General features: G+C 43.5%; 1 protein-coding gene across 1 annotated transcript in view; it reads right to left on the bottom strand.

Moving 5' to 3' along the window:
* Nucleotides 1-4,611: 4,611 nt before the first annotated feature.
* The window catches only part of LOC144759966 (carnosine synthase 1-like), a 562,866-nt gene continuing 555,516 nt past the window's right edge, over nucleotides 4,612-11,961 (bottom strand). The window contains exon 10 of the mRNA XM_078646511.1: nucleotides 4,612-5,781. Within this exon, the coding sequence (XP_078502637.1) occupies nucleotides 4,612-5,781 (1,170 nt within the window). The remainder of the gene's footprint in view (nucleotides 5,782-11,961) is intronic.

Here is an 11,961-nt window from a genome sequence, read left to right as displayed (position 1 = left end):
GTGGGTTTTGGGCATTTCTTGAGAATGCAAAAGCCTCATGAAAGGGTTTTAATGCTTTTGCATCTGACTCATGAGGGACATCTAGTAGCTACTAGTGGAACTGCTGCTTGATGTAAGAATAATTTCAATGACTTTGTATTTGACTTGTGAGGGACATCTAGTAACAACTAGTTGAACTGCATCTCTTTGTAGAATTATTTTGACATTGAATACTATAATATTCACTGCCCACTGCTAATCTCATCCCATAATGTTTTGCAGGGCCTTTGGTTGGGATTATTTGTTTGCCAATATCTGTGCTTGGGGTGGTCCTAAGAGGATGGGACCACCACCAAATCGTTCAACAAGATGTGTGTTTTGTTTTCAAGGCATCTGCTTGGTTCTCTCCCTAGGTTAGGGAGGATCCCAAAATCATCAAGTCTCTCATCGCTAACTAATTTTTCAGTTTCACTTTTGTAAAAGTACTGTATGCTCTTTAGCATATAATGATAAAAATATAGATACTTCTTTTATCATAACTGGCACTGTGCAAGATGCCATTTGCAATTATTGCACAGTGCAGACAAGTAAGCAGTGCCATCAGCTACGCACTATGCAACTTTGTGTACTACATGTAGTTCAAAGTATACAACGTGCAGCTCAGTGTAGTGCTACTATGCAAACTACTCCCAGGGTTAGTTTTTTTACTCTAGATTTGGACGGTGGGACAAATTATTTATTTAGGAAAGAACTGGAGACAAGAGCAAGGTGGGGCAGGTGTTTGTCTCAAAGCACTTCCAAACACAACTTCTGTAACTACAGGCACCATTGGTTTCCTGGAGCACTCTCAGAGAAAGGCTAAGGAGCAGCGGCAGTAACACAAACCTGCCCTCCTTTACTGTCTCCTTCACATCCACAAAGGTGTTCCAGGCAGGTGGAAACCCTTTAAAAGGCCAGGTCCCCGCCATGTGTGTGGACATCTCTGTGTCCAGGTGTCCTACTCAAGGGATGGGAGGTAGGCGCCCTGAGGCGTGGTTGCCTTGTAATTTTGGGAGCAACCATAATCATGTGTTTGTGTGCACTTACAAACTCCTCTCTCCCCTTCCCACACTACTCCTCTCTCTCTCCTTTCCACACTACTCTTCTTTCTCCCCCTTCCCACCCTACTCCTCGTCCACCCCCTCCCCACCCTACTCCTCTTCATCCACCTTCTCACCCTACTGCTTTTCCTTCCCTTTCTATGCTGGAAGGGTCATCAGTTACTCGCCTTGTAGGGAAGAAGGGGAAAGAACCACCCTCAGATTTGGTTTGGGTGTATGGAAAGACTTTTGACCCCTGGGGAAAAATGATTTCCATATAGAGACAAAAAAAGGTGAATTTGCAAAGGAGATTCTGTTCTGCCTGTGAGGAATTATCTACCGCGGAGAACTCTATGCAGGGGGAATAGCAGCCCCTGGAGAGGTCACCTGAGCCTATACCTGACCAAACATATAAAATGAGAATAATATGGGAATATTCACAGAATATTATTTTACAATTAGTGCAAATGGAAAGGTCTGTGCTCTCTTTTGACTTTTACTAGTAGGGAGTTGGACGTTTCACAGCCGAATTGCAAAGGCATGTCAGAGTAGGTTAAAAGTATTCCTGTGGTATTGCTTCCTGAACACTTACATGCTTGTGTGACTCAGCCCTATTGTTTAGAATATGGTGCATGCAATGCGGCTGTCGCTTTGAATTCTATGCTTCATGTTTCTTATTATGCATTTGTATTGCTTCTCTTTTGCACAGATTTGGCAGATAGTGAAGATTTTTCAGAGCCCCAGAGGCCCAACAGCAGTTCTCAATGCATTTCCCACCAAGTGGTTGAGTCTAGCAGCTGTAGTAGGCGCATACAAGGTGGCATACAGAAGCCAGAGCTAGCCCTAAAGAGAGGAGCATTGCTTGAGTGCCAGGACACTCTACATAGGGAAGCATAGGCTAACCATGTGGGGTCCCTCTAGAGGCATATGGGAGTTGAGCAGGAGGACTCATTGAAGAGGGACACAAGGCCTGAGGTCAAAGTCAGTCCAGAGAGAGGTCTAAAGACAAAGAATCAGGACCCCCAGAAGATGAGTGTGGAGGTGGAGCAGCGGGACCAGGAGAGAGATGATGGGGACACAGTACAAGGCACCAGCTCTTGTAGCACCTCTGGTGGCCAGTAAACCTCTGTGTCAGCCAGCCTTGCTCCCGCACCTGTGAAGAAGAAGCAGCATCTTCAGTAACTTTCAGCTAGAGGAGTTGGAAAGAGCCATCGGCAAGTCCCACTATCCAGATGTCTTCAGCAGGTGCGCTACTATGTTCCATATGATTTCCACATTTACCAGGGTTTGGGGTTGTGATATTACAGAAGGTAACATGACAGCAAAGGATATCACCTGAATTGATAAAACAAGAAGTAACTGATTATATGTAGTGCTGCAGACGCCACTAGTCAAATACAACATTCATTGGCAAATCCAACATGTCTACCTTTCATGTCCTCATGAATGCAAATATAGGGATGCATAAATTATATTCGACTGTGCCCAAAAAAGCAGACACTGCATAAGCGCTGCGAGGCCTCCGGGTAGATACGCGCTATATAAGTGCAATTTAATAATAATAATAATAAGTAAAATCATAGACCTTCCTGTCCTTAGTTGGAAACATTCAGTACTTCTCTCAACCAATATACCTTAATCAGCATCTTGTAAGCAGCAAAAACTGAATGAAACATATTTTTAGAGAAGAATCCTATCAGATTTAGAAATAAGAAATTAAAAGGGAATAAAACAGAAAGTACTATGTCGATAAGGACAAATACCATCAGTCAGAAATCCTGATTGGAGCTTGAATTAAAAGCAGTCACAAACAAGATACATATTAAACAACTTAGTTATAATTATTTTTTATTTATATTTGAAGCATATGCCACAAAAAGAAATAAGCATTGACAAAGCACATAGGTCTGGCGTTTAAGGAGTTTGTGTTTGAATATTTTTTGGCACAGTTTATTCCCAACTTTGTGGTCAAATAGTGCATGACGTGTTGAAAACAACAGGTCAGACATCTTAGAACAGTATAGCGATGCTACAGAATGGCTTTTTATGTCTGTGCACGAACCGGCAGTCACATGTGAATGTATTTGCTATATTTTATCACTTGCCATTCCAGGATAGCTTATGTCTTTAGAGGCAAAGCCAACTAAATATGGGAAACCCCATCTCTCCTTGCACAGAGCCCTTGTGTCCACCCAGAGGTGTAGCCAAGGTAATCAGCAATCTTCTCCTCTGCAGTCATTCCAAGTAATTCCGGGGACAACTTTCCCTCTTCGGGCCAACATAATAGGAAGGACAGAAGTTGTGGCTTTTCCAGGTGTTTTCCAACATTGACTTGTGGGAGGGGTGGCCCCTGTGAAGCACATTAAGCTCCTGTGTGCGCCCCTAATGTCTTCCTGCCACAGGAACAAACACCTCCCCACGCCCAAGCTATTGTCTTTGTCCTGGTAGCAGTATTAACATCTCATATGGGCTAATTCAGACTTGACTACTGCTGGGGTGCTAATGCAAATTAGCCCCTAGGAACCTAAGGCGGGAAAAGATAACATTGTAAGAGTAACTTTTCCTTAATATTTATTAAAAATCCAACTTCACAGTTAAGTTGGGCTTTAATCAATATAAAAAAGAGTGACTTAATTATGATTCTAGCTGGCCCTAACACAGAGATAGCAGAATTTATTTTTAATCTCGCTTCCCAGTGTTTTTCAATGGGCCAGCCAGAGCCCCCTTACAGCGAAAATAGCTTTTACGGCCTTGTGGTTGCAGGTACATGGTGAACTTAATTTTCTGGTGTTCTGTTTACCATAACCTTCTCAGCCCTGCAGTATTGAGCAATGAGCATACACTTTTTTACAATGCAAAAGCAGCAATATGAGCACTGTTTTCCAGTAGAATCAGGCAACTTCTTACCAATCAAAATCTGTATTCAAGACAATCAACATTTGGTGGTGCAGAGCCCCTCTCAATAGTGCTTCTTCTAGCTGTTTTACTGTTGATCACAGATGGTGACAGCTATCTGTCATGCTAGACCTAAACAAAACACTAGACCATGAGTAAAGTGCCTATTTATGGCATTTTTACAGTGTCACATGTAGCAGAGTGGTGATACAAAACAAAACAAGGCTGACTGTAATTGATAAACATAACTTTAAAAGTTGTGGATTGACCAACGAACCCGGCTGGATCCGCAATGACATTTTTAGGTTGAGTCTGGGCAGAACATGCGCTGCTCTGTGAGGCATGCTGTATTTGGCATTTGGGCTGTCAGGGACTTTGGACACGCTCACCGCTTTCGGTTGGTTAGTTGGGCTGCTTATTAAAATTCCTTTTCTCTTGTTGGTTAATACTGTGCATCTGTCCCGCCTTTCGGTGCTTGTTTCCCTCCCAGCGGACATCACCAATTGATTCTTTTGGTTGGCCAGCTCTGGCCAGCTCTTCACTCCTTGCTCGCGCACCCTCCCCCCGTCACGTGCAAATGCAGAATCCATCCATGTCGTTATCAGGAGGGGGAAACATATAGGCCATTTTTTACAGGCCACTGGCCTGCTGAAGAATGTCATGGGATCCTGGAGTTAAGATCAACATTATCCCGAGTCTCCCCGACACAGGCCACACAGCAGTATAGCTCTACAAACTCAACTTCGGCTGTTCCTTCAAACAAAATGGTCATCCGGATTACGCCACGCTCATGTAAGGCCTGCAGAGTCTCCAGGCTGGCACTGGTTCGCAGAGCTTGTTGGTGCAAAGGTTGCACACACAAAGTACCCACTAGATGAGTGCGTGGTCGGGCACGTCGTACTGGCATCAATGGTGGCACACTGCAGGCCACCATAAGATTGGCCAGCATGATGTCTTCACCGTAGATCTCCAGGATCCAGTGACGCAGGAAAAATCCTGCCATTCGGGCATTGATCTCAATGAGCTTCGGCCCTGTAGGCATCATCTTAAACTCTACATTAAAGACTCCATCAACCAGCCCACAACTAAGACAGCTTTGGTAGGCGGCCATCACAAGCTGGGCCTCCTTGTCTGCTGGGAGAAATGTAGGCATGCAGGCAGCAGTCTCAGTGAAATCGGGTACCCTGGTGGGTCCGTTATCAGAGACAAATGCTCCCATAAGCTGGCCATCATAGATGATGATGTCAACATCGTGTTCTGAACCAGAGACATATTCCACAAGCACCATGGCATTTCCATAGCTCAGCCCAATGCCGGGGCAGTGCCTCTCCTCTTTCATGTTGCTTGATATATGCTTGTAGTGCTGGTGACACTGCTCTTTATTCTCCACCAGTTTAACTCCAATGGCTCCGCTCCCCAATTCTAATTTCATCACACAAGGGTAGGCAACGCAGTTAGAAACCTTCTCAATATCGGTGTGACTTTTCACTTGGTAGGATGGCAAGGCATAGGAAGAAATGGTATTCGTGAAAGCACTGTCTTTGCAGTTAAGCAGGCTGAGGTGGGTGCGACTCTTCTGCTTAGATAGGAGTATGGCTGACACTGAGTTAGAGCGGAGGCCTAGCTGCTCACATACTAAGGCAGCAAGGATAGTGCAGTCATTCCAGAAAGCGACACATCCATCCAGATGCATTGTACGGTCACGTACCATCTTCAAGATCCACTGGGCATGAGACTCATCCTGCTTGTGGTCAGTCATGTCATAGTGAATGAAGTTGTGCACAATGCTCGCAGCAAAGTGATTTGGGTCTGATTCAATCAGGTGAATCTAGAAACAGAATAAGAGACAGAATGTTAATATATAACCCAGCGCTTACTCTAACCAGATAGTTATTTCATCCAGCCAATTGTTTTAAGGTGCATCAACAGGCACTACCACCCACAAAGTATCCATCCACTTACATTTACCTTTCATTGTTTCTCCCATTGACTTATCTATCCATCTCTTCATTCGTTGACCTAGCCATATAGCTTTCCATAGAACCAGGGTCCCACAGATATTCCATAAATATGCCATATGCTTACCTGCCCTTTCTAACTCATCCATCTGCCTAAACTTTATTTCACCTGCATTACACAATACAAACAATAATGCTACAACTGCAATCTGCATGGGCTTTACATTCCACTGAGCCTTACATTTTTGGTCCATATAGACCCTGTGTTCTAACCTTGCGTCCTCAAGTTGCTTCCGCAACCTTGGCTGAACATCGGGTGCCACATTCTAGCTTTTAGCAGACTGCCTATTGTATCCTCCAAGATTTTTAGGCTTGAACGTTAAGCCCTTTTTTTAGCAGAAGACAAGCTTTGCAGTTTCCCTCTGAGAAAGGCCTTAAACATCCATGTAGATTTTTTAATATGGGGAAAAAGCTGGTGCACTACTGGCCTGGGAAAGCTCGGACAGACATGTCTTGGAATTGTATTGAAAAGTTGGTCTTAAATGAAGAGGGGTCATCTCAGGGGAGCAAAAAGATATGCAGACCTGTTTAATGTCTCTCTATTCTAGCCTGTAAGGGGAAGAAATCTCTCCTGATTTGGGGTGGATTAAGTCATGGCTGAGGAAGCTGCAGCTCCCCAACTTAAAATATGAGGGTAGTGAGGCTCTTGATGCCCTAATCACTAAGGAGGAGATCCGTTTGACTATATCTAAGGGTAGGAAAGGTAAAGACGTGGGTACTGATGCCTTACCAAATGAAGTATATAGTCTTCTAATTGAGCAACTGATGTCATTACTGGAAGCTCTGTTTAACTCTATCTAATTTATAGGTATGGTGGCCAGGTACCTAAATCTTGCAAAGAGGCCTCCATAGTTCTCATTTTGAAACCTTTGAAAGACCCTACTAGGGCAGACTCTTAAACGGCAAATCTCTCGGCTTAATGCGGGTTATAAGAACTTTGGGCCCGATTCACAGAATGAACTTAAGACTCAATCTTAAACTTACTACTATTTTTGTATTCATAGAATGCACTTACTACTTTTGGCATTCACAGAATGAACTTACTACTTTTGGTATTCACAGAAGTTAGGATTTTGTCTTAAGTCTGTCTTAAGTCTGTCTTAACTCTGTCTTAAGTTTGTCTTAAGTTTGTCTTAAGACAAACTTAAGACAAAATCCTAACTTCTGTGAATACCAAAAGTAGTAAGTTCATTCTGTGAATGCCAAAAGTAGTAAGTGCATTCTGTGAATACCAAAATAGTAGTAAGTTTAGGATTGAGTCTTAAGTTCATTCTGTGAATCGGGCCCATAATGAGTTTTTTAGCAGGGAAAATGGCTATACTCGCTTCTCAGCTCATCCACTTAGATCAGAAGGGCTTTATTCCTAAGAGATATATACAGGAACAGACCCAACAGTTAATTGGCATGATTGATCTTGACATAGAACGGTCTGCCCCTTTGGCCATAGTAGCGTTAGATGCCGTAAAGACGTTTGACCGAGTATGCTGGGTCATCCGCTGGGAGGTATTGAGTTCAGTGGGATTCAGCCCTAAATTTATTAGCACACTTAAGGCGATCTACGCGGGAACTAAGGCCAGGATATTTTTGAATGGTGTATTATCCCTTAGTTTTAATAAAATAAGAGGGACACGACAGGGTTGTCCTTTATCTCCCCTTCTTTTTTATATTTATATAGAGCCTCTCGCCCAACAGCTGAGATTGGATGCTTTAGTTGTCCCATTCAGTTCCTCGCCATATTGCTGTAAAGTCGCGCTTTATGCCAAACACTTATTAATCTATACGGCTTACCCCTTAAACTCTAAGTTTAGATATCTGGGTATCACAGTAGTAACCAATATAGAAAGAATCGCACATCTTAATCTATCAAGGGTAACTAAAGAGACCTGGGGCCCGATGTAGGTAATCCCAGATTACCGATTCTTAAATACCGAATCATACTGATTCGGTGTTTAAGACCTGGCAATCGGGATGTAGGTATTTTTACCGATTCAATTGCCGAATCGGTAAAAATCGGTAATTACCGAATCGGTATTTACAGATTTGGTAATTGCCATTGATTCCTATGGGCCTTGAGGCCCATTGGAATCAATGGCAATTACCGAATCGGTAAATACCGATTCGGTAAAATTACCGAATTTACAAGGGGGACAGGGTGCCACTTTGACACCCTGTTGCACCCCAGATTCTGGCTTATGTGCAATGTGTATGTGTGCCACATGGCACCGGTGTACATGCACAGATGTGCATGTACACAGAAATTCATAATTTATCACCAAATATTATTTGGTGGTAAATTATGAATCGGTAATGGCCTGTGGCACTGTTTAAAGTGCCACCTACATCTTGATTTACCGATTCGGTAACTTTACCGATTCGGTATTTTACCGAATCGTTAAATATACCAAATCGGTATAATTCAGGCCACCTACATGTCCAATCCCAAATACCGGTCGTTAACGGCCAAAATCGGCCATTACCGACCGGTATTTGGCGACCTACATCGGGCCCCTGATGCCTATTAAGTAGGTGGAAAAATCTCCCGTTGACAATCTATGGATGAGTCAATCTGATAAAACTGGTTATCCTTCCTAAACTAACCTATCTTTTTAATGCTATTACACTTGGGTTTCCCAATCAGGGTATTGATAAAATTCAGGGGAAGTGACGAGTTTTATTTGGGCCCATAAAGGAGCTACACGATCCTGGAAAAACTTAGGCGCAAGCTGAATAAAGGGGATTTGCTCTACCTGATTTTAATTGGCATTGTGTTGCTTTTCAATTTAAAAATATCCGGATGCTTCTGGTAAAAGCACATGGTTCCACTTGGGGGACATTTTTGGGGGAGATAGTAAGGCACTGGAGTGTGGAGGGCTTTCTATATAAATTTGGTGCTCCCACCTTCTTTAAGAAGGTTCGATTAAAGGTACTGAGATCTGCCTTGGATATTTGGTATAGAGTTAGGAGGAAGCGGGGCATGGGATACTATTCAGATTTTGCTCTAATTTGGGACTCCCTAGAACACCAGAATGTTTAAAGGATGCTTTAAATCTTCTAATCAGAAGGTGGGGTTACAACTTGGTCTGATTTGGTATGATCGGAAGGAGTGCACCCGTGGGAAGTATTGAATGCTAAAACCAGCAATGAGTTGTCTAGATTTAAGTTTATCCAACAATCCTGCTGGTTTGTGGCATCAAAAAACGAGATTAGGGTTGATTATGATTTGGAGTTGTCTCTCCAGGACATGAGGCTTAAGAATGAAGAGGTGGCAAGGTGGTATGAGGGATTCTTGGTAACAGAGGAAGAAACGTTGTCGCCTCCCTATGCTGTATGGAGAAGGACCCTTTCAGAGGAGGTCTTCAAGTCAGCTTGGGATAGTTCATTGAAAACTTTGTGCTCAACTGTTAGACCTGCTAACTTGAAGCGAAACCACTTTTTCACAATTAATCGTCTCTATTGGACTACGCACAAAATATCCAAGATTGCCCATCAACTTCCCCCTAAGTGTGTGAAGTGTGGCTGCTTAGGAGCCAATGATGTCCACATTTTCGTTGAATGCCGTGCCTGAGAGATTTCTGGGATGGTATAGAATTAGCACTAAAAGGTATCTTCGACCGGAGAGATTAAATTGAATGCATCACTTATCCTCCTAGGAGATGATGGAGCGCTAACTTTGCTGTTGAGGCAGTCCCACAGAAGGTTGCTCTTTTATTTGATTCTTATCGCCTGCAAGGAAATTTGCTTGAAATAGAGAGATCCCATGCCCCTGACAGCGGAAGACTGGGTCAGGGCTGCAGTCCGGATCAGCTACCTTGATCAGAGAACAGCTAAGAGACCTGTCTATATGTTTGGACTTTCAAATTTGGTGTCGCTCCTTGGGTGTTGGCTACCCGTCCCTCTGATTACAACGATTCACTGCCAAAGGTGAGGGTCCAGGTGGAAACGGACCAGGGCGATTGCAGTGACTGCTGGGCCGATAGTTAGACGATGTGATTTTTCTTGCTTTGCAGACGCTCTTTTGTGATGTGAGGAAAACAAGTAAAAAAAGGAATAATGCTTAAACAGTATCCATCCATCCACACACTCTGCACCTGATTTCTATCAACACATCCGTCAACCAACCAATCCATTCTTCTACAGGTCTTCTAATTCAGTCACACTCCCTTTCAAGGCAGGCCTCCACTCCATTTCCTTATTACTATTGTGGAGTACAATCACAATATACCCATCTTAATATCTTTAAACTAGCTGTGGATTGAAGCAAGACGTATTCTTAAACTGGTCCACATTATTCGCAAAGTTCTTCACACAAAGTCCACGATCTATCTCTCAGAATTGATAATTTCTGGAGGTCGATTTCTCCTTTGTAGCTCCAAAACCTTCTACTGAAGCTTTCCTCTTGACAGAGAAAAATAACCCTCAAGCCTATTCAGGGTGTGCTCCCAGTTACAGCCCTCACTAACAAAGGTTGGGTGGAAGGAGTGTGGGGGGGATGTTTGAGTAAGCGCAGGGTGAGGGGGGACGGATGGGTTAAGAATAATAATTCAAAAACACCTACCTGACGTCGCCAGCTATCTCTTCTGTCGTGTCGCTCCTGCTGGCCTCTTCTGGGTCCCATCAGCCCCTAGGACAGACTCCCAGCCAATCCCCATGCTGCAGAACAGCACAGGGATTGTCCTGAGTGGGCAGGAAAGACACTCTACTCAGGTCATGGAATCCATGGGATTTCTCCAGCCCGGCTGCTGAATGCAGCCGGGTTGGAGAAACCCAAGTGCGCATGTGTGTTTTGGTCAGCCTGATACGGCCAGCCAAACACACATGAGCACTTAGGGAGTGCACAACACTTCTCTTCCACCCTCCAATGCCCCGTCCATCCATGCACAAGCTGGCTCAGACCCAGCAAATGAAAAATAAAACAATGCTGGGGCATCATTTTATTTTTGTTTGCTGGCTCTGCATCAGGCAGTGGGGCAATGCTCCTGTGCCATTGCAGAGGAGCCACCACTGTGTGCTCTTGTGTTGTGGGAGGATATTCTCCCACCAATTAGATCTAACACTACTCTTAAGGTCTTCAGAGGGGATATGAAAACATGACTCCTCCAACAATACCTCCTAGATGGCGCCATCATCTACACATTACAGTTCACTTTTAGAACAACCGTAGAAGCTTATCAGGGCATTCTCTACTACAGTACGCACTAGGGGTGGGTCTAGTTGGCGGAGTAATACAATGCGGAATTCCACAAAGTTGAACAAAAACTCTGGGAATTCCGATTCAGCAACTTCAATCTGTCGGACTCCCAATTAATAAAACAGAAACCTCATATACTTTTGATAAAATAACAAGTGTTTCTGTCTTTACATGCTAAAATGCATATAGTCATTTCACAAACGGGAAAATGAAAATTTAGCAAGCAGTGATAGAGGTGATGATTTTGGGATTCTCCCTAACCAAGCAGATGCCTTGAAAACAAAGAGCACACCTTGCTGAACGATTCGGTGGTGGTCCAATCCTCTTAGGACCACCCCAAGCACAGTAATTGGCAAAAATACAATCCCAACCAAAGGCCCTGCAAAGCATTATGGGATGAGATTAGCAGTGGGCAGTGAATATTATAGCATCCAAAATCAAAATAATTCTACAAAGAGCTTCACTTCATCTAGTCGTTACTAGGTGTCCCTCACGAGTCAAATGCAAAAGCATTGAAAATATTACATCAAGCTGCAGTTCCACTAGTCGTTACTAGGTGTCCCTCATGAGTCCAATGCATAAGCATTGACCTGCAGCTTGATGTATTAATTTCCAAAGTTCATTTTTGTGAATTGGGTATGTGCTTTTTAGCATCTAAAGTTGTTTTATCAAAGCATTTGTGGGTGCAGTTTAGTAGCTGATTTTGCTATGTGGAGGAATGGAGTACATGCGTAGTTACCAAAACTCCAGTAACAGAGCGGAGTTCATTGCCCAGGGTAATACTCACCCATTACATGGATGG

The sequence above is a fragment of the Lissotriton helveticus genome, chromosome 1_1, assembly GCF_964261635.1.
Source record: "Lissotriton helveticus chromosome 1_1, aLisHel1.1, whole genome shotgun sequence".
Taxonomy (NCBI): Eukaryota; Metazoa; Chordata; class Amphibia; order Caudata; family Salamandridae; genus Lissotriton; species Lissotriton helveticus.
The sequence above is the reverse complement of the archived record's forward strand: the minus strand, read 5'-3'. Positions and strand labels throughout refer to the sequence as shown.